This window comes from Patagioenas fasciata, chromosome 12 (genome assembly GCF_037038585.1).
Source record: "Patagioenas fasciata isolate bPatFas1 chromosome 12, bPatFas1.hap1, whole genome shotgun sequence".
Lineage (NCBI taxonomy): Eukaryota > Metazoa > Chordata > Aves > Columbiformes > Columbidae > Patagioenas > Patagioenas fasciata.
In genome coordinates this window covers 24,012,855-24,036,114 of record NC_092531.1, presented here as the reverse complement: position 1 = coordinate 24,036,114, position 23,260 = coordinate 24,012,855, and the positions used below count along the sequence as shown (strand labels likewise).

General features: G+C 47.1%; 1 protein-coding gene across 1 annotated transcript in view; it reads right to left on the bottom strand.

Moving 5' to 3' along the window:
• Nucleotides 1–22,928, bottom strand: part of SHC4 (SHC adaptor protein 4) — a 28,680-nt gene extending 5,752 nt beyond the window's left edge. Inside the window, exons 1-8 of the mRNA XM_065847322.2 lie at nucleotides 21,588–22,928; nucleotides 14,652–14,722; nucleotides 8,738–8,801; nucleotides 8,284–8,403; nucleotides 6,616–6,669; nucleotides 3,684–3,735; nucleotides 2,715–2,841; nucleotides 727–904 (exon numbers count right to left, since the gene is read on the bottom strand). Of these exons, the coding sequence (XP_065703394.2) occupies nucleotides 727–904; nucleotides 2,715–2,841; nucleotides 3,684–3,735; nucleotides 6,616–6,669; nucleotides 8,284–8,403; nucleotides 8,738–8,801; nucleotides 14,652–14,722; nucleotides 21,588–22,166 (1,245 nt within the window). The 5' untranslated portion in view covers nucleotides 22,167–22,928. The remainder of the gene's footprint in view (nucleotides 1–726; nucleotides 905–2,714; nucleotides 2,842–3,683; nucleotides 3,736–6,615; nucleotides 6,670–8,283; nucleotides 8,404–8,737; nucleotides 8,802–14,651; nucleotides 14,723–21,587) is intronic.
• Between the last annotated feature and the right edge of the window lie 332 nt (nucleotides 22,929–23,260).

Here is a 23,260-nt window from a genome sequence, read left to right as displayed (position 1 = left end):
GGAACCCGGGAGCAGTTGCCACCAGACACAAACAACACTCTTTAGCCAGCACCAGCTGGATTCCAGCAGGCACGGCTGATGTGCTCCCTCCGAGCAAAGCGGTGGCACCCGCTTCCCTGCGTGGGGAAATGTTGGTGTTCCCCAGAACTCGCCCGCAGCCGCCCAAGTCTCTGCCACTGCTCTGAACTCGGCTGGTTTTACTGCCTGACTGATTGGGGTTTATTCCCAGACAGAAGCCACAGATACACACATCTTTTGCTGCTGTAGCTGATTTCACAGAGCCTCCTGAAACACTCCACAGGTAATTAATGTTGTATATACATTGCAGGCAGGCAGTGATGTATGTATAGGTTTTAGAGCATAATGGATGGGATGAAATATTCATCAGATCACAGAATCAGGAGCCAGGAAGTCTCAGATTTTGCAGATGTTCTCTCAGACAAGCCATTTAAATCTGTATCTATTTTCTTCTCACCACTAACGAGTGAACAAGGGAGTATTACTTGGTCTCCTAAAAGTACTCTAAGGACAAACCAGTTAATATTCAGAAAGTGCTTTGGGATTCAATTATGTACTAACCATCATTAAATCCAGCCTAAAAAAATGCTTTCCCAGGATAATCAGGACCTGGTTCTGATGTTAATGCCATGTTTTACACCACAGTAACACACTATTACTCATTCCCATAATAGGCAGGCAAATAGTTATTGCAGAAGATGTACTTACCAAGCAAAACTGCTTTTTGCACTGCATAAGACAGTTAGCCCTTTGGTCTGGTTGCTCTTTCGTTCGCATGTCTAACACTCCACCTGTGGGAGGCTCTTTCCCTGGGATTTCATTGTAATATTCATGATCCTCCCTCTCCTGTGAATTCCCAGCTGCTCCATTAGTATTTGCTGCCTCACTGAAAAAATATGGGGGAAAAAAAAAAGCAACTGATGTAATCAACTGCTTTCTAATGCAGGCAAACATCCCCAGTGTTCACGCAGTGCACAATACACAGATTAGCCATATGGAGGCTGTAAAGGGCTTTGGGCCTGAACTTTCAGAGCTGTTTATTTTTCCAGTTACCTCTTCCTGAATTAAAAACGAAGTCATTGCGGTTCAGGGTGCACGGAGGTACAGTCATTTTCTTAGTACCAGGTAGCCCAGATCACTTTGCTTTGCCTTGAAAATACAAGAGCCACCTATTAAAACTAAGGTGTCCAAAATGAACCATCCAGCTGATTCATCTGGCTTCTGTCTCACCTGTATAAATCTAGGGATTGCTGGGGAGGGGACTTAGAAGAGAAAAATCAAAACCTCATGCATATAGTTAGATAAGCCTGCAACTCTTTCAAACGATCAAATATTGCCAAAAAAAAAGTCGTTTTCCTGAGTGGAAAGTACCCTGATTTTAATAACCATAATCAATATAACTGCTGTGTTTCGGACTGAAGAAAGCACTGAATGATACGAAGGAGAGAGCTCAGTGTTTTTCTTAAGCTAAACCAGAATGATGATAGTTTAAATGTACAGCCGATACACTGCAAAACAACGAGGTCCTTCCTGTACTGTCTCCAGTCCTGAAATAAAAAACTCATCTCAAATCTTGCTTCTCTGTTTGACAAGAATATAATTGGATAAAAGGCCTCGAGCAGGAAAGAGATAAAGTTCAAGTAGCTGATTATGCGATATGCAGTGCAAGTATTTGATTACGTGATTCATAGCAGTTTGGAAGTGGGTGACTCATTCACACAGCCGTATCTGACTTCCCTGCCCGAGGACCATTCTGCAAGGCTGGCTGCGGATAAGGCTCAAGGCAGGAATCTAATCAGCCTCTTCCATCTCTCCTTGCTCCAATTTACGTGTGGCATAACCCAGCGGAGTTGCATAGGAAAAGCTCTTCCTCTGGTTATTCCCCCCCAGGGAGAACAGACCAGTATTAGTAGTGGAATGGCATAAACCACTATATAGAATTAAATAAATATAAACTGGAGCTGAGGCTGCTGTTACGTAATAAAATCAGTTCTGTTCCAGAACAGCGACTGCCAGTGCTCAGGATGCAGTTAAGCAGTGTTACACCTTTACCTGCTCATGGGAGGTAGCAAGTGATTAAATTTGGCATTATGGCAAGGAAAAGACTGAGAAAAATGGGCATGGCTAACCTGTGAGGAGAGCCATAAATGAGAGCAAGAATTGTGTGTTCAGGGCAATGGAAAAAGCATCGTTGAAATGGAGGATTGTGGTCCAAAAATTAGTCTAGGTCCTGTACTTTGTGCAATGTGCAGGATGTGAGCAGAACAGCAGAAAGATGAATTACAACTGCTGGTTTTGCCCACCACACGCTTACCACAACTGCGGTGAGCTTAAACTTGGCACAGGTCAGGACTGAGCTCAGTGTGTGTGCCCTATTTATAGAGCAGAACTTTCTTGGGCAGAGTAATTCGAACATCTGTTCAGCTTATTTGCATCACTTAAGATAAGGCTATTTTTCAAAGCAACAAAATGGCTGAATTCTATGCTGTTATGCACGTGTACAAATGTCACTGAAATCAGTGGAGTTTACTGGGATAAGCTCATTTTAGACTGTACTCTGTACATACAGAATATACTATGTCCAGAAAGCATATCCAAAACATCTTATTTATAGATCACTCTTTGGAGTATATTGCTTTCCTGAAATGTAGGAAAGAGAAGAAAACTGCCAATTAAGTGATTGAGAACGTGCTGACCTTTCATTAGACGTAACCAGGCTGGATGGGTTCCTCAGATACTGTTTGAACCGGAGCTCAAAAGCCTGTCCTATGGTGTTTATCACCTCCTGCGCCATCCCGTTGGGGCATTCCAGTATGTGGCATGCTGCAAAGAGACACCTTACGTGAATTAAGAAAACGGACTTTATCCCAGAAAATAGAGACAGAAGCTATATTGCTTACAGCAGAAAACCTAAGCATGAAGTTCTGCATCTGGATGGCTTTAGGACATTTTCCAGACTGAGATTTTTTGATGTGTTAAGGAAATTGCCCTAGGTATTTTTTTTTAATCATAGTATCAACTTATACCTTAATAAAATAAACTCTCCATTTATGCTTCCTGCGTGGAGCGCTCCTGTATCTTCTCTCCCTGTCCAGCAGTAAGCAGAAGCAGGGGAGAGAACCAGCCCTGCCAGTGTGCAGTTTTGATGTAAAACAGCATGAAAACACAAGTGTGGGTGGCTCCAGCAACCTGGGTGAGCTTTCTAACGCTGCAGGCAAATAATGAGCAATGCAAAAATGATTTTACCCCCTGGGTCGGTCTCCAGAGGGAAGAAAGTGTCAAACACCTGAGTATTTACCCCACTCTGCCTTCCAGCAACACACCCAGGAGTCTGGGGCGGATGAGGAGGCTCATTCACAGCCCTCCCCTCATCTGGAAGTTGTCCCCAGGCAGGGACAGCTTGGGAAGGCTCCTACCCCTTCATGGAGCCAGCAGTTGGTACAGCCTGAGTCTGACCTGCAGATTCTCACTTTGTTGCACAAAGAATATGATGTTTAAAGTCACAGCCTGCATACTGTCACCCATATCCACACAGGGTAGTCAGGAATTGTACCGAATGATGAGCTGTTCCGTAGCTTTCTCATTTCAAAACTTAAAAAAAATTCCTTGGTACGGATAAAGCAACCATATAAACATGTATAACAATCTGGAAATTGTTTCCATACCTCTTTGATTAACAGGATCTTTTGCCACATATGCAACGTAGTCTGTTGTATCCTATAGGAAAGAAGATGACAAATATCACGAACAACCCTACTACCATAACAAAACAGCTGACTATAGAGAGATATGTTTTTACCTTTAAAAAGTGTACTTCTTTCAGGGAAGGCAACTGCAGGTGCTAGCAAAGCAGGCTAGGGGAGAGGTCAGTGACACACTGGTTGCTAAAGACCCAGTAATTGTGCTGGAACCATTTTCTTGAAATAAATGCACTAGACCGTTTGGTATTCTTTAGGTTTTCAATTCCAAACACTGCAACAGGAGTAGAAACACAACTGGTGCCCCCGTGGCAGGCGCTGCTGCTCCTTCCCTGCTCCCAGCCAGCCCAAAGCCTCTCCCGTACCGTGCATTAGGGCTGCGGGACTGCCAGCCACAGCTTTCAGCTGGGACAGTCCTTACCAATAGCGGTGGAAGATCAAATAGTGCTACTGCAGGAAAATTGAGTTTTGAAGGCTTTTTAGAGAAAAGTTCAGCTTTAAAATATTGCGTAATCCAGGAGGTGCTGCTGTGTGGTTTTACTCTGGCTACAATCAGGTTAAATCACTCTGGATCTCAAGGCCACTGCTGAGATCAGACAACCCCAGTTGTCCGTTTGAGATTCTCTTTCCAGCCAACAATGAAATAACTCCCTACTTTTTTCTAGTGAAACCAAAAAGTGAACTGGCATAGAAAAATTAACATTTCTAGTCATACTGCTAAAGCAAAGAGTCACTTGATAATTCAGCGTTATAGTAAAGATGGTGAGGTAATGAATAACATTCTTTTAATTATTAAAGATGCATTTTGTTATTTTGGATCTTTAAGGCGTGATGGGGAAAATGCAATTTGCAGCTTAAAGGCATGGCTCTCCTGAGGGAAGATGCAATCAGCTGGCAGGAAACAAGGCCCCCTTTTGCAATATGCACAAGAACAATCATTTAATAATTCACACTGAATGACACGACAGGCAGGTCTTATGGCCAGCAGAACCTGTCCTAGATCTGTTTAAAAAATCTCCAAAGTTAATACCATTAAAATAAAGAAAGCTAAATATTTCCTATGCATTTACTGAACTGAATTCCCTTCCAGGTTTTTCTTGAATTTCATAAATATTTTAGGATACACTTCTAAAATCAATCAGATCTAGAGAGCGACTAAAGTAACTGGAGCAGTGCCTACTATTTTTATATCTTTGCAATGATTATGGACATGCATGGATGACTTTGATTTAAAATAAAGCCAGAATAGGTTTTCTTCTCAGGTAGAATATTGCTACTTCTTAACAGTGCAGAGCAACACTGAACTGGGCTTAGACACTAAACACAGGGCAGGCGGAGACACAGGTCCTGCGGAAACTATTGCCCATTTTGGGGGAATTTTGGAAAATGTATCTGAACAAGCTACCAAAATTGCCCTTTACGTGAAGTGCCACTAGATTTCTAGTTACCACTGTTGAGCAAGACTTCACATATTCTCCCAGTAAGAAAGGTTGCACCAGCAAACCCATTTCCCGCAGCACATCTGTGTGCAAGCACATCTCTCAGCAGTCCTGCCGTTAAGTACTGACCAAACCCAGCCCCTTGTAGCCTGTGAGATCTGATAGGATCACTATACGAGACCAAAGCAAGAAAATAATATATATTTTAAACTAAAAAAGGTAAACAAGCCCTGAAGCGTTACTCATCCAACCCACTGAGCAGAGGTCTGAAAACACATCCCTCAATTTTCCAAACTGGAAATATTACATAAAGACAAACTAGACAGCCAGCATCTAAGGCATGGTACATACATCAAACACAAGTCAGCTTGAGGGCATACTTAAATTGTTTTATCTATCAAGAAAACCGGAATTTGGAGATGAAGCATTGCGATGCTCAGCACAAAAGCGTGGCAGCATTGGAGCTACCTGGAAGTCCACATCGGGAAGGGTCTGCGAAGCCCAAGGACTGTATTGCACATGCGGTGTATTAGGATAGCACAGGCACCTTACGGTGAAATTTGAACCTCTTAGACTCTCAGAATGCCTTAAGCACCACACAGAGCTGGTTCCCAGCTATTTTCCCTTCCCTGCTCCTAAATCCAAAGAGGCAGATCTGTCATTTTCCAGTTGAAGCTGGATCTGGCTTCCACCCCAGTGTTATCAAAAGCATGACCCAGAGCCTTCTCTTTTCCCTGTTTCATAACACAAGAACAGGGAGACATTCGACAAAACTGAAGGGCAGAAAATTCAAAACCAATTTTAAAAGATACCATTTTCATACCCCACGGAGTGTAAAATTCAGAATGCTGGCTGGGCTGGCTTAGATTTGAAGAGGGAAGGAGGCATGTTCATGGATGACAAATTCTCCACCTAACAATCATTGCAATAAAGGGTTTGGAACAGGGTAGAAAAGCTCTTGCTTGAAAACATCAGTGACTTCATGACTATGATATTAGGCGAAAAACCCGTGTCTGCAGGAAGAAGGTGGTTATGCCGTATCTGTCTCATGGGAGCTGTTTCCTTAACTCAAAATTAGTCTAAAAATTCAGAGGTGCCAGTGCTGACCACTTTTGTGACAGGTATTGGATGGCAGGGACCACAGATCTGATGCAATTCCCATGTTCATGTGTTCTTATTTTTAGATCCCTAAGTCCAAGGGCTTTTGAATGAACAGAGGCTGACTGAGGGCAGCAGGAAAGTGAACTACACATGGCTATCAAAGATCCACTGAGTTTATTCCATGTCTCCTTTCCAGTTTCAGTGCCTCAGCCTTCTTGTGTTACTGGTCGTGATCCAGAAGCGCGGTGCACTCAGTGCTTGTGGAGAGGAAGGGATGAAGCAAAGTATCTGCAGGTACTTTTACTCTCATAATAATTTCATTATACCTGTGGAAGTATATCTTATAAATCAATACTTACTGGGTCACCTCCAGAAGCAAATGAGATGGACTGCATGTGATGGTTGGCAATAATCTGAAAAGCATGATAAACTAGTTAAACATGCTCATGTGCAACACATTTAGAAAACAGCAGAGCATATATCTTCATAAAGCAAGCAATTAGTTCATGTCTACCCAAGCCATTAATACATGCACGTATCATTTGTGAAGGAAGGAGATAAAAATGCTGGTATGTTTGAGCCTAGCAACATCTAGATCCCCCAGTAATCTTCCTTAAAGGCTTTTCAGAATGAATTCAGCCACCAGCTTCTAACCTGGTCAGTGCGAAGCTAAATGAGACTATGAAGCTAAAGAGGGGAATAACTGCAGACACTGGATGCATTTACAAAGTCTTGAGATATTCATTCATTTTAAAATTACCAACAATTTTATTTAAATGCCTGGTGTATGTAATAGTGGTGTTTTTACAAATAGACTCCACTGATTGCATTCTCTCTCACCACTAGCATCAAACTGTTACCTGGTGGAAATTTCACTACCTAGATCAAGCATTGATTTTTCTTGGTTTCAAGCCCTACCTCATCTCTGGAGACAAACCGCTCTTTATTACAAAATCAAGTGCAGTAGATTACACAGGTGTGAACACACTGAAACATAATGGCAAGAAGAGAATAAATAGGACTTTCCATTTGCAAAGGTCTAGTAATGAAAGACCTAGAAAGAGTTTCAAGACAGTGCCCTGCACGCCCGTGTGTGCAGTGACTGGGCACATCAGTGCATTTGGAAGCAGGTCTGTCCAGCCAGCTTTCAGTCCAGTTACAAATAGGAACAAGTCAGAAGGGCCATGCTTTAGCTTCCCACCTCAAGAGTTTCACCCGCTGTACCGGAAAAGAAGGGAAACCTGGTGCCATAAACCCTTACTCCTCCTAGCACAGAGATCCAAGGGACAGGAGACCTCTGTGCTGCAGGCAAACCCCCGGGAGCTGCGTGATGCTCAGCATGGCATCAGCTCAGTGCAGTGATACCCCAGAGCCAGGAAGCCAAAACTGTCTCCCTGATGCTCCCCTGCAACCCTTTGGTTGCCCTGGACGAGATCATCCTGGGAACTGAAGCCAACAGTTGATGGAGGAATTAGGAGGGCAACACAAAGCTCCTCATCACATCTGCCAAGAAGGGAGCACACCCCAGTTCCAGAGCTGATCCAGGCTCTCAGGAACACATCTTGATGGAGCCCAGAGTCTTTGCACAGTATAACTGATTATGCATATATATTTCGCATCTGTGAAATAGCTGTGAATGACAACAAAGCCAAGATCTGACTCATTATTTATATCAGGTGTTTTTCCCTAGGTCTTGTCAGAAACTCCAGTCAGGACTAGTGCCTTGTTTATTAGGCACTACACAGGCAGAGACACATGCAGAGAAACAGTTTGCCAAGTGCTTAAGGATTTCTCGCCATTGAAGACACCATCATAAACAAGAAGGGCACGTTCTACAGTCCAATTCCTCCAAAGTGCTCTCATTTTTAAATTCAGAGGCATCATGTAATTCAGCTTTACCAGGCACACACAAGAAAACTAAAGGATGCTGCTTTCCCTTTGAAGCACCCAGCCTTTCCTTCAGAAGCCACAAAAGGAGGAGAACACAGTAGCACAGACAAAAGGACACTGATTTCTACGTCTCTCACCTGCTGCGTGTCAACACTCATCAGAGTGAGGCTGCTTGTTGAAATGGTCAGCTTTATGTTCATGCCAGAAAACTGAAGGTTACTTTTGCCAAGTACAGAAGACAGAAACTTCACTGGAGGCTTTGAACACAGGAAAAAGAGAAAAAGTCTGTCAGTTGATTCTGTCAGGGGCAGAAACATAAAGTCAAGTAGATTTTACGGTATCTTACTGAGAACTTAAATGGAATAAGGATAATGGCTTGATCAAATGCAAAGAGATCTTCTAACAAATATCAACCTTGAATACAATATGTGTGTACATGGGGTTTATGGCAATAATGGGAAAAACGTTTTAAAGAAATACGGATTAACGTGCACTAACTCCATCAGAGACTGAAGCCTGTTAGGGAATCACGTATCTGGCTTATCTAAAGCAGATATAGAAAATTAATCATTCAGCTAAATGAGTATTTACCTTGCGCTTTTTTATAGCTCCGTTTGTACCTGATACAGCTTCGCACAGACGGCTTATTGCTTCCCTACAAATAGAAAAGTACAGCACAAACTGTTGGACCATTTCACATACATTATCTGTAACGGGGCCAGCAACCCTGAAATTTATCATCATCATCCCACTTAAAACACTTCTGGAAGCTCTTTCCCAGTTGTTTTTCTTTCTTCTTTCCTCCCACTGTTAAAAAAAAAACAACAGAAGAACGCCATAAACCAACACAAGACCCAACAAACCTATTTAACAAAATACAATGGTTCAGCAGCCTGGGTTGGGTTGGTTCTTTTTCGTCACACAACACACCAGTTTCACCTCAAGAAAATGCGGTTTGTTGGGTTTGTTTCTTTGCTGCTGTTTTAAATCAACTAAGCACAAGAAACTCAAAGGACCTAATGCCTCCAAATCCTTTTTCCCAGTAGGGTTGCTAGGTCTCTTGCTTGGCAGGTAGGAAGCTCTCCCTGCCTTAATCCTTCTTATATAGAGCAGCAGGGGCACACTGAGTGAGCCCAGCTGAGTGCCCTCATTGCCTTTCTGGTGCTTGGGGTTTCTCTTTTGTTTTATAGGGTGTTTTTTTTTAAGTGGGGAAAAAAAAAAGGAGCCATAAGCCGCTTCTCCAGTTCTTTTTCAAATCTGAGGTCTCAGTTCGTATCTTTCCATATCTTAAAGCATTGAAAATCAGTGATGCTGCATTGAATATTCTTGTCAGAGAACATCCTGAGAAATTCAACCCTGGGACTGTCAAAGCGAATGGACCCTCACCCATGGCAAAATTATAAATATGTAATGAATATGTTGTGAGTGAAAACAGCAGGGAAGAGCCTCACCGTGGGCTACACAGGATGGGTCAGAAACAGAGCCTTTGACACACTGCCTTTTCTTAGCCTTTTAGAGCAAACACTTCCCCTGCCCAGCTGAAAAGACGCTTCTGAAGCAAATTCCTGACATCCTTCTTGTTTAGCTCTTGTTTTATTTAGGTGTTACCAGTAGAAAGGCCAAAACTAAAAAAAAATGAATGGGAAACGCATCCTGCAGGATGATCTTGCAGATTCCAATAATCAGCTTGGAAAATGAGAGCTCATCTTCTCATTCAATATTAAAGGAAATTAAAATCAGAGCCAAGACATTAAGGCTGCTTGGAGCCTTCAAGTCTAGCTCTACCTGGAAAGAAAACCAGATGCAGAACAAGCTGGAAAAGTAGGGAAGTCATTTATTTTGGTGACAAATGCGTTCTTGCATGCTTGAGGCAGCCCACGTGGAATAAGGCGTCGTAGGCAAAGTTACCAGCAATAGATCCAGTTGTTGTCCAAACCAGTGTGGTGACTGCCCACTTCACCTCGCTCTGGATCACTTGGCCAGCAAACAGGAACCGAAAAGTAGGCATTTCTACTTAATAGTTTCTATTACCTCTTTTTGGTAGGAGAAATCATCTCAGAGACATTTCTTGCTGCATACCTCTGGGTGGTCTGCCAGGTGATCTAATAAACCTTCTCAAATATTGTTTTAAAGGTGTGAAAAGCAGCACTTTGGTAACACCTTACTGCTACACCTGAACACTTCTAACCTTCAGTCATTTCCAATGGGCAGGTGGACATGAACCAGAAACTGCACAGTACAATAGGAAGAAAATAAGCTCTCAATATGTCCATGATAAACTGAAATAGGATTTACTGTATCTGTGCTTTCTTTCTGGAAATCTGCTATTAATTCATTCTTACAGCTGTTCAAGCAGTCTCTGCTTTCAGATCTGCTGGATGGCATGTACCTGTGCATAGCTTCTATAGATCATCGCCTTGTTTCTGGATAAATGTGCAGCCTTATGGGTTCTGGCATTTGCTTGTCCATCTGACATCTTCCAAATTTAAGGCAGTAGCAGAAAACTTGGACTTGTTATTCCAGTCATGTTGCTCCTTTTTCTTTCTCCCATCCTTGTTATTCATCCTAAAGCAAAACACTTTGGTTTGGGGATTTTGTTTTGTTTTTCTTTTAAATCACTCTGAATGAGATAACTCCGCTCACATACTCTGCAGCAGCTCTTCTCAACCCTGAGAGCCACAGAATGAGATCAGGAGAGCTGTGAGGAATTTCAATTGTTCTTGTAGTTTAAGGCAAAGAACATCTTGCTCCTCGACTCCTCAGGCATCTTCTGCCACTTGAAGTGGAATCACTGTTGGTCCTGCAGTGCACACACAATTACATAGACCGGCCATCATTTCATTGACACAGTTTTCACTTTCCCTAGTAAATGGAAGAGATTTGGGTCAGCTCTTTTCACCATCCTGAAAAATACTATTCTGCATCACTTTGGTCTCCTGGGCCATCTCCAGCAGCCGACCTGCTGCAGAGGTCCTGCTCCTGGCCCTGGCAGATGCCCATCCATTGCAGGGGGAGCTTCCCAGGGGTTATTCTGCTGGGCACCGGTCAGTGAGGATTGAGGTTGGCACGGTTCCACGGGATCCAGGAGTTGGGATGGGAAAGCAGGACCATGCTTCTTCGACTGGGTCACCAAGGCTCCTGAGCACGCTGCTGTAGGCAGCTGCTCACCTCCTGGGCTGAGATGGACCGAACCGGGACGGTGCCACAGTCCCCATGCTGCCAAGTGCTGCGGGAGCTGGTGGTGCTGGGAATTCTTGCTTTCTCTCCAAAAATCTGGTGCACCCCCCACCCCCGCATGCACTGTTCCCTCTGCCCATTAGCAGCCACCCAGCCAGGCTGCGGCCACCAGCAAGGGCTCAGCACGCACTGGGGCAGGACAGAGTAACAAGGACAGCCACATTTTTGGCATCCATAAGCCTTTAGATCAGCTCAGCTGTACAGTCTACAGGTGTTTTCAGGGTCCGCACCTCTGCAGTGAAACCCACGGCAGATGCTCTTCGCTGCTGCTTCCCGAGCCCGCGCGTGCGGGAGAGCTACGCGCTGGCAGTAACACTGAGCCGCTTTGTTCATTGTTCCCCCAAATGAGACTCAAAGACGAGAGATGGGCTGATGTAAGCAAGTAAGCATGCTGTTGAAGATTTGCTTTTAAGCATCTAGGGCTCTGCCTACACTATCCAACAGAAAGGGATTGTCTGTCTCAACAAAGTTGAAATTAATCTTCCAAACAAAGTCAGCTTTCTTCCACCAGCCCTCCCCAGCAGAACGCTTCAGACGCCCTTTGCTGCCTGACCATTTTCAAGTTTGCAAGTTAATGCCCCGATCTGAGATACAGAATCCCTTCTCCCACAAATGCCCAAACATAATGACTAATAATAAGCTTGATTTAACAAGGGGCCATTCAAAAAAATGCAAAGCTTCTCAAGCAGAAGAACCTGTTACCTTTGCTGTTATTGCTTGGTGTTAAACTTATCACCTACGTGGAATTTGAGATCATATATTTACGCAAAATGAGAGGGTTGTCAGAAAAGCCTAAGGCTTGGGTCACAGGCTGGCAGGGCAGAAAGCTGGGAGAGAAAACTGCGGCAGTGAAATCCCCTCTGGCACCCTGAAACCCCCTCTGGCACCCTCACCGTCCAGGCACGGAGGGTACAGAGCACCCCAGCACCCGGCCCTTCCCTTGCTGTGCTGCGGTCGTTCAACTTCCAGCCACGAGGCATCTCTGTGTGGTCATTCAGTGCTGGAGAGGCCACCTCCTGGCTTCCTCAATCCTATGCCTGGTAAGTGACTCTGAAAATACAAGTCCAGCAAGAAACTAGAAAATAAATCCTCCACGCACATCTCTTTGGACTCCTCGTAGCACTTTGGCAAACATGAGCTTGTTGATCTTTCCAGCGTTCGTGTGAAGTAGGTAAATACCTCTAATTTTAGAGATGAAGAGACTAAGAATGCAAATACACATAAAGCCAGGCAGAGAGCAGGAATAATTAGAGATCTTTTTTACATCACTTTAAAACCAAAGATGCTTCTCTGTTTAGGGAAATGCCATCAGAGTGAAAATATTTTTTAACCCCCAGTACAAATAACAGAGAATATTAAAATGGGACCATTTGCAATTACTCCTTGGTTGGTGCATTGTGCACGCTGTCTATAAACTTACTCCCCTGGAAGAACAATAGGGGAATAATCAATGTTATCTTCACTGCAGTCAGCTCGTAATCGATCGAACTTTAAAGTTTGCATGCATGAACTCAGCACTTCAGCATTTGGTTTGCAAACAGTTTAAGTTTTGAATTTCTCATGCACAAAAGAGCCCATTAAGGTCAGCAGTGGCATTTTTTTTAGATGATGGAAATATTTCCATTGTTAAGTTTTCACATAGCTCTCGTTAACAAAACCTTACTATTTCAGCCAAATTTAAGTTGGCAGGCTCTAGTCACACAGTAATTCATATTCATTATTTTCCAGACAAACTGTCCAGATCTCCGTTCTGTAAGTGCAGCAGCACACATACCCCAAGCAGGCGATAACCTCGCTGTGGCCGAGGCTGCTGAATGCAGTGGCTTGGTCTGAGTGTGCCGGGCTGATTGCTTTAGGCTAAGCCTATGGGTTGGCTCCCTGGGATGAGCGAACGACCAGGCTGAGGGAAGTGCATTTGTATCTCAGGCACTTCTTCATGTACACACACAGGAACCGGGTGAGTGTGTGCTTATGCTGATTGTAAATGTCAACAACTGCTGATTTTGAATGTAAAACAAGTCAGGCAGCTTTCCAGTGCGGTATATACGCAGTTAAAGACTCAAGTTTTTCAGTTTCTTCCTTTTAGCTGATAAGCCTGGGAGCCAATAGGTAGAAATGTAACACTTATCTCTCCATGTTCCTTTCCCTTCTCCAGGATTCCTTTGATATGAACACTTGAGGAAGAAAAAGAGCATCTGTAAATCATCCTCCAGCAGGAAGGAAGAGCTGGGCAGGCGCAGGAAGCCTCAACCACACTCCTGGCATCCTCAGCATGAACCATGCCAGAAAAATAGCTGAGGGGAGGAGGGAACATGTCTAAGGCCAGGCCAAAATACTCTGCACCCACCCATCCCTCCAAAAAAACCTCTGGAGGTGCTGGGATGCCCAGCAGAGCACCAGTCCTGGCTGTGGGACCGCGAGTCCATCCCAGCAGCGTGCAGCGCTGAGCTGGGAACAGCCTGCTTACTATGAAACTCAAACACTCCTGCACTGACAGACTTACAAGAATAAAGGTGAAAATAAAACCGGGCTTTTCCGCTCCTGACAGGACATTTCAACAGCCTCACGGGTGCATTAGTGATATATTAATGATCTACACTCAACAACTGGCAGCAATCTGCAGCAGAAGTTGCAAACTTCTCAGAAGACCACAAAATATTTGATGTTTAAACCACATTCAGTTGTATCTGAGAGCAAAATATTCATCTTTTTCTGATTTGCAGCCTGGAAACTTAAGCCTGCAGTACAGTTGGAAACGGCTGTATTTCAGCATGCTCCCCTTGTGACGCCGCTTCCAGCTGAGCATGGCCTTGGTGCACGTGGGGTCAAGCAATGCCATACATCTGATAAAAATTCATTCCCTGGTTAGATTGAGGGGCTGATGGCACCTTCTGCACGAGGTGTGAAGCAACGCTGCAGGGATCTGTGAGCACCCAGGCAGATTTACCCTGAGCTTTGGGTGAGCTGTGCAGGGTGCAGGCAGCACAGAGCCCATAGGCATGGCCTGGCTGCAGCTGCAGGGGGAGGCTCTCTACATCCAGAACAAGAATCAGGAGAGAAATTAAATCTGTGCCTGCAACAATTCATTTTCCAACGCAAACAGCCTATTGTAATGATCAAATAATTCAAATCGTCGCTTAGGAAAACTGAAAACAAAACATGCAAACTCCTATATGTCTCAGAGATTGGCGTGTACCCTTGGCTTTATACAGAAATCATTGCTTGGGTGTTTCATTCCCGGGCTGAATTTCAGTTTGATACCACCTACCTGGTGACTTGTGTTCGTGTGCCAAAATCCAGGGACCTCATCGACTGCAGCACTTCAATACAGCCCATGTACTGCGGAACACAGAGGGAAAGGACTATGTTAATGTCTAGCAGACAGGTAAGAGGAAGATCACAGAAGGAAATAAATGTGATTTCAGCCCACTAAGTACATGCAGAACCACAGTCTAAATGGAAAATCGAATCAGCCGTCCTAAAGCTGTTTCCTAAATAGATCTTGTTTTACTGAAAAGGGTAGAGAAGAACAATAAAGATATCAGTGGTTTCAATAACAGTACAAAAAAAAAAAAAAGGTAAAGCACTCTGGAGGCACAAAATTTCAGTCATTCCTTTTTCCAGTTCTGCTTATTCCCACTGATGAGCCTGCGGTACTGAGCTGGGAGAAATGCATGAATGCTGGAGGGAAATGTCACGGGAGCAGAGGGCTCTGCAAGCCCTGCAGGACCAACGCGCCCGGAGCCCAACGCAGGAGAGCTCCATGTCCCTTCAGAGCAGCAGGAAGTGTCACCGGCCATGAGGAACCCACTGGCTCCATGCTGCTATACGTCTGATGACAAATAACCTCTAGAGAAGATGGAGTTAGAGCTGCAATTCCAGCTCATAGCAACAGCTCTTCAGAGCCAGCCCTATAAACTGACCTGGTTTAAATTAGCAGCTGATTTCCACGCTTCTGTTGTATGGGGCAGAGCTGGGGGCTATTTTTAATACTTGTTTGGGATTTGCATAGGACTAAATTTCAGAAACATCAAGAATGTGATGGCATGTCAGCCCACAGAATCCTTTGATGTTATGTACAAACCTATGGAACATTTTCATCTCAATGGAGCATGCTAGGCTAAGTCTATCCACTGAGTTTACCTTTCCCAAAACATATCTTACTAATTCCTTCAGCATTTCAGTTGATATCCATTTCTCTGCTGTTGGAGTGTTCTGACATCTCTGCTTCACGAGGCTGGCATAGGTCTGGGTCTCTATGTTTGCACCCTCTCTTCCACAATGAATTCTCCGGGAGGGAAAAGGGCTTTTGGGAACATCCCGCGCTGCTCACACAGTGCCCACGCAGACCCCTCCTGCAGAAAGGCAAAGCCTCTGGAAACCCCAGGCAGGGACGCACATGCTCGGTCCTCGTTTTGAAAGGATGAAGGAAGCACTCTGTGTCCAGAAAAAGGAACCCGTATCTACCTCCTCTGCGTCACTTTGCCTGTGAATTGATTTTTCTGCTGGGCCATTCAGAGGTGGTTGGATTAAGGTATCTGATTCAGCTTTGCAGACTTTCAGAAATGAATGTGTGTGTTAAAAAGAGAACGTATGTGTGCAGTCAGGCAGGGATTCCACAACAATTATATTATCCCTGTTTTGGTTTCTTTCCAGATAGCAATGTAACCCTTGGGAGAACTCCAGAATTAGGTCAGCGCCCTGGAAGGACATCAATAAGAATCTGAAGGGTTAGCAGAACTGCTTCCCTAATGAACATTTAATGACTTTGTAAAGGACGCTGAGAACTATCTTACTTGTTAAAGATATTCCTGCTTAATGGGAACAAAGCAAACATGGAAAATGTGTCTAGAACCTCAGCTTGTAGCATAGCAGAGACCTCAGATCCTACAGTATAAGGTCAAGCATCCTGTGAGCTGCCCCTCTATCCTTGAGAAAAGCAAGATTGAGAGGGGTAGGTGAGTCATATGCTGATAAGTGAGTCCCCATTGCATCCTGAACAGATGCGTAGGAAGCTACTCTAAGCAAAGATGAAAAATCAATATTGGGTTTTTGCATAAGTGACCCTGAGTGAAGCTGAACTTATCAATGATTCACAAAAGACCTTTTTTTTTTGTCTTTAAAAGCCTGAGTAGGGAAGTGCATTAACATAGCACCTCACTGCATCTCTATTTTAGCTGCCCTTGGTTATTGAAACCAACACAGTACTGGCTGAACCTTCACATCTCAGTAGGAGGGTACATAGAACCAGCAGAGCCCTGGGCATGCTGGGGACACTGTGGGTCTGGGACCGGGGCAGAGGTTGGGGTCACAGAGCTGGGAAGAAGCCCATGGAGAACAGAGAAAGGACAATGGGATACCAGAAGCCCATTCAAGAAAACAAAAGATGCTCTCCAAGGAAGAAAAAACAATTAACATGTAAACACAGTAAAGACAATGCCTCCATAGCTGAGTGTGATGAGTATGAGAGAAAGGGGAAGGTGGGGGACAATGACAGTGCCCATGTCAGAGACTTCTCCTGCACCTGGACTCCAGTTCAGGTGCTGCCCCTACTCCCCATCCTGTTCACCCAAACAGCAGCTCCCATGAAAAAACAGGGGGCTCATCTGGAGATTCAGGGTTGAGGCTCCCGCTTTCCTGCTGTAGGGGGGGTTAAGCCAAAGCACCAGCAGGGCAGGAGCTGCGGGTGCCCTCACACAGCACCCCGGGAGAGGCAGCAGCGCACAGCCAGCTCTATGCCACGCCACAGGGATGAGACCCCCCTGCTCGGCAAGGAGCCCAAGCTATCTGCCAGGTGGTTTTGGAACACGGCAATCGCGGTGCCAAGGGTGCACAGGTGGGGTCTGAGGAAGGAGTGCAGCTTCACTGGGGAAGCTGGACACAGGCAGGAGGCTGCTGGAACCAGCCCAGGGCCATGAGCACAGGTATAACCACAGAATTCAGCTACCTAGAGAAAAATAAAATGCTCGCACTGAAACAAGTTGAGAGCTTAAGACTTGACATCACCAAAGAAAGCAGATGCTGAACCCACTGATGTGTCAGCAGTAGGATGGAGAGCTCTTGCCAGAACAGGTGATGGCTCTCGGGAGGGAAAGGAGAGACTCACTGGCTGCTGGAAGGAAAACGGCTCCTCTGACAGTGAGATGTCCCTGCACCTCCCTGCAAAGGGCTGGGGAGAACACCAGCACCAGGGCACTTTGGCTCTCGGTGTTTGAATCCGGAGCTCCATCGGGGGCTGGCTGCTGCTTCCCTGCGCCACTGGGACGGCGGGAGGTGTGGGAGGGGAGCCTGGTTGCTGAAGATGCACACATCCTTTCACATCTATTTACAAGAGATGACGGAGAGTGATTGCAAACAGGACCAGGGACTGTGTGGGAGGAGGTATGAAGGCACTAGACAGGGCCCATGTGAATAAGCTTTTCAGGCACACTCTAATCCAGCCCCACGTCTCATTTCATTCCCTGCTATAACGCAGTTAGTGGCTCCAGCTCCAATGACAGCCAGTGATTCACCCGCAGGACCGATACAGGGAGCAGCGCATGGAGCTCCTAATTAAACAACACAGCTGCAGCCTTGCAATTTTGCATATTACTTAACAGGCATTAATTCATGTATAATGCCATGAGCAGCTCCTACAGACCCCACATCCAACTAATAATGAACCCAAGCAACGGGGTTTGCAGTCAGGTACTGTGCTGCTGCTAAACAGCTTCTGTCCAAACATATGTGAGACTTAGGTTCAAATTCTGTAGGAACATAACACAACGGCCTGGGCAGGAACCGGCCACGAGCACATGAGCACCGTGGGCAGCCCATTCCCATGGAAGCATTTGTTTGCCCAGCTGGCTGCCGGGCTTGGGGACACGCTCTCATGTGTCCCCCCATTTTCACTCAGCCAGGGATGCGGGGAAGGAGCAATGCACAGATCAATGTAGTTTTGGTGGGAGTTTTCTCAGCCCTTCCTTAGATGCTGCCTGTGGTGGCTTTGGTGCTGAAAAGCAAAATTGGCTGGAAAACAGACCAGACACCTTTGTGGGAGAAAAAAGGATTAGAGACTGCAAAGAACACCAAAAAACCCACTAGTGGTTTTTCAGTGCTACCCTAAGCCCCTGTATTGCTGTTTTCTGAGGATGGCAAGAGCCAAGGGACTTTGCCTCATGGACGTGCCCTGCTCTGACCTTCCTGCTGGTAGCAGCAGTGGGGCGGACAGACAGAAAGGCCCTTGGTCTGTGCAGCTCCTCCTGCCCACGCGGCACAGCCTCTTCCCTAAGGGGCACCAAGCTGTGCCTTTCTGTGATGAAGAACGGCTTTTGCTAAACGGAAGTTTTCCTGGAAGAGTTTGACCCTTTCATTCATGCCTTTTCAATTTTTCAATAAATTTTGAGAAAAAAAACAGGGAAAAGTTTGTAAATTTGTGTGTATATATATATATATATATATACACACACATATAGACACACATGCATTTCCCTTTTCTTTTTAGTTTTGTGCTGAAAAGCCCCTTTCTGCAGTGCTGTACTCAGGCCAGGGCTCCAACAGAACTGGTTGGCACTGCCCTGTCCCCATGCTCCCCGTTGTGACAGAGCAAATGGCTTAAAAAGGTGCAGGTTTCTGCTAAGAAGCCGCTACCCGGCGCAGTAACGGGCCCTGGAGGCAGCGCCAGCTGGGCCGAGGTGCAGCCCCGTGGGACGGGGTGCTCAGGGTGGTGCTGCCGGGTGCCGCACACACTGTCCCATGCACCCTGCACCCTGAGCCCCCTGCTCACCATTCACAGCTGCGGCCCCGAAGCCACGAATCACCAGCGCCCACCTCCTTCCTGCGAGAGCCCCGGCTGTGCGTACGCCTGTAGTTATTTATTTACGACAGGCGATGCAGGGTGCAGAGGACGGAGCAGCTCTCCAGGCACGGTGTCGGGGTGCTGCGCAGCAGGGAAGTGGCTACAGCTGAAATACCACAATTATTATAAGCACAGGAGAAGCATTGGCAATGCTCTTGCAGCTCTCCTGGGTCAGCTCCTGCAGGCCCAGAGCTGCGGGAACAACAGTAGCAGGAAGATGTAGGAAAGACGCAGGAAAGCAACATTTTCCTGTTGTGCTGGGAGGTGATGCCACCCTTCAGAGGCATTCCCCATGAAACGGGGTGACTTCCAGAAAGACTAGCAGAAAATCATACTGGAAATACAACCTGTGTAGCAGCAGCAGGAGGGGACAAGCCCTTCCCTGCTTCACACAACCTTCCCATCAAATCCTTCTCCTTTTTTTTGACTCATTCTGCCTTTCTTGTTTGTGTGCTCCCTGGCAGGTGACACCTCGGTGCTGCCACTCTCAGCCCTGGGACACAACAGAAACCCAAGGAATTCCCTGGGTCTCCTCCCCATGTCAGAAACTGAACTCTTTGAGCGCACCTCTGGCATTAACATTTCAGGTCCTATGTGCTGGGCATCTTGATGCCATCCCCGAGCACAGGCCTTCCTGCGGGCTGGCCAAACATGTAGCTCCTGGAGCTGCCGTGGCCCTTGCACTGTCACGGTAAGTCACACCCGACATGTTCATTCACCTATTTTAGCAGCTTGCTGGTCTCAAGACATGAGCTGCCCGCATTACTATGAGAATGTAAGGAAAAATAAGCACAAAAGAACACATAGCAACACGGCGTTATTGGCCCCCTCCACCTGCTGCACCCCAGGAGAATGTCCTGGGGCCTCCTGTGGCTCCACTCACAGCAGCGGGTGCTATGCTGGGGCACTGTCACCTTTCACCCAACATCCCATCAAACCAGCTGTGTCACCGCTGCTGGACACCCGGCAGGAGTCTCGTTCCTGCTTGGGGAAAGGTGACTATGGCTATTTCCCCTTATTGCTCTTCTCACCTCTGACTTGCCTGTCCTACTGCATTTGGAAAGGGATTGATTGATTGATTGATTGATTGATTGATTGATTGATTTTTCTTGGCTTTGCACCATTCTTTAGAGTTTTCTGCTTGTGAAACATCACACAGGAGACACGAATTTTGCGTGGCTTCTGGCTTTTTTTACTCCTTCTGGCACATTTTGACACCTCCTGTACATGAAACGGAGAACTCACACACGCACTCTCAGCACCCTGCCTGCAGCTCACCAGGAGGAATAGATGCTGGTTAACAAACTCTTGTACAGCCTGTTCCTGTGGTCCCCCTTGCATGTCTGGGACAGGCACAAGCGCTGTGAGAGCTACAGGAGCCCTTTTGGCCAGTGCAGCCATTACATGAGTATTTCTGAGGCAGGTTTAAACTGCTTTCCTGGCCTTTTCCCTGTGGTCTGTACTGGCTCCCTCCATGCAAGCCATGGGCAGTTTTTGCCCAGGGGTGCTTTAGAGAGATGAAGCGTAAGCACTAAAATGTGCAGGGTCAGAGGTTGAGAGCATGAAGAAGGAAACAATGGCTGGCAAATGGCAAGGTCTAGCTACAGAAATATAAAGTCCAGAGAGGAAAAGAAAATTAGAAAAGCACCAAGTGTGGCAGGAGCGAAAGCACCAAGCCCAGAAGGCCTGATATCCTCTTGGCCACTGACTGCTAATTACCATATGATACCCACCAACCCCAGTCCACAGGAGAAAAATTCCCAGGAAGGATATTTCAGGGTGTCTTCTGAAGAAATAGGCAGGGGTTTCTGTATATCATCTTCACCACAAAAACCAGACACAGCCCATTAAAGGAGGAGGGTGGCTTTTTCATCCTGTCCACTGACCGCCCAGGGCAGGAGGCACAGACACGAGGTGCTCAGGGCAGCAGCAGCAGCCCCGGTCTCAGCAGCTCTCCCACACCCTCTGTGACAAACATGTCAGCAGCGTGGGCCAACATGTACCCTAGTGCCTGGGAGCTGTGCTGCGAGGGATGGAAAGCCCTTTTCATGGGCCTCCTCCTTCCTCCAACACACGCACTTCAGGCCAGAGCAACTCCTGTTTTAATTGCGGCTCAGCTGTACTCCTCAGAGAATCTAAAGATAGGCTTTTGGAAATGGATGCTGTGTTACCTCTGGGAGCAGCTGTGGTCCTTTTAACTCCCTCAGTTTGACACCACAGCCCTATGTACATTAGGGGACAGGAAATACACAGGGGAAGTCAATGGTTCGGGGCACTGGCTCCAGGAGTGGGAACACAGAGGTCACCCTCCAGCCACCTGCACAGTTTGCTTTGTCAGAGAATGAAAACCCCGTGAGAAGTACTCACCCGCACGCCGTAGGTCGCTCCTGGCTCCCCCACGTTTTCACTGCTCTGCACGAGGCTCCTGTCCTGCCTGCCCACAGGAGCGGCCTCCTCAGCTCCCCGCACGGCGCAGTCACCCACCGGCTTTGGGGCCAGGGACAGCTTGTCCAGGTCAGGCTGTGGATAAGAGGCTGAGAGGCAGGTGATCTCAGGCGAGGTTGGGCTGCTCGGGATGGTAACGCACTCCGTGAGTTTAATTCTTGGCACCTCTTTCATTCCCAGGCAGAAGCTTTTCAGCCCCGGCAGATTTGACGGGTTGGCAAGTTTAATGTTGGCCATCCGGGGGATCAGCGTGCACAGGGTGCTGCAGGTGTCCTGTGGCCCCAAGGAGACATCTTCCGTCAGTATACTGGGTGTTGAAGAATGGGAAGAGGAGGAAGAACCTTTGATGTTTAAAGATGTACTTTGTGTACCTTCATCTAGGGATGTTATCGAATCGTTCCTGAACCGGCTGTACTTAGCCCTGTGCAGCATTCCTGGATGTCTGAATAACCCTACATACAGGACGTGTCCACCAAGGCTTTGCTGGCTGCGTTCTCTCATAGCCTTGGCAGTTCCGTAACTGGATACTCTCGCATAAATTGGCTCTTGTAGATAAAGTATATGGAAATCAAGCAAGTCAAACAACTTAAAAAGCAGAAACCTATTGGATATTTTTGCTGATTCCCTCTCAAGTGGCTTATTTTCCTCAATGGACGCAGCTTAAACCTGCATGGACATCTGGTATTTTGTAAGCCGTAATAAAAGCAGCACACAGAAAAGCGCATCAGTGGTACAGCGGCTTAAGCTGAAGAGCTGCTCTCCAAACCTGCCTTCATTCTTGCCTCAAGCCAGGCACTAGAACCCGCCTAGCCCTAAAGACTCGCCGCTGTGGCATCGTTAACCGCGGAGTCCTGACTGCACCGAAAGCTCACGTATGTTCCGCACAAAGCAGAGCAAGAGAGCTACAAGCACAAACGCATTTTCAGACCGGCATGAACCCTGTCAGGTGCCCAGCTCTCTGCATGTCCATCGTCGGCTGCCCCAAAGGAGAAGAGCATCCCTGCGCTGCAACGCTCCCGCCCCGCGGTCACGCACAGAACCGGTATTGAACAGCGCCGGCAGCTCCCGGCGTCAGTCTCGCTGCAAAGTCCTTCAGCACCATCATCCAGAAACAACTGAATATTCCTGCGCGTCCGGCGCCGCTTCCCGCAGAGCCGGGGGGGCAGCGGCCCCGCAGCGCCCGAGCCGCCCCCGCCGCGCCGGGCCCCGCCGCAGCCGCCACCGCCGCCGCTTTTATGAATGAAGTTTTTTTGTGAATGAGGCTGGGCGCGTGCAGGCGGGCAGCGCCGTGAATGGCGCTCGGCGGGCGGCCGCGGCCCGGCGGCCCCCGGGGTGCTCCTCGCAGCCAATCGCCGCCCGGCCCTGGCTCACGCGCCCTCAGCACGCGGGGAGAGGGTGGGGGGGGGGGCGAGGAGGCGGGGAGGGCCCCCCGGGGGTGCTGAAAATCCCCCCAAAGCCCCTTGTGCCGTCAGGTCCCTGTGCCCCCGGCGCACAGGCACAGCCCAGGGCTGGGCTCAGCTGCCCCCGGGCTGCCCGCTCGGCACCGAGAGCAGTGTAGGGAAAAGGGACCTGGGGGTCCTGGGGACAGCAGGGTG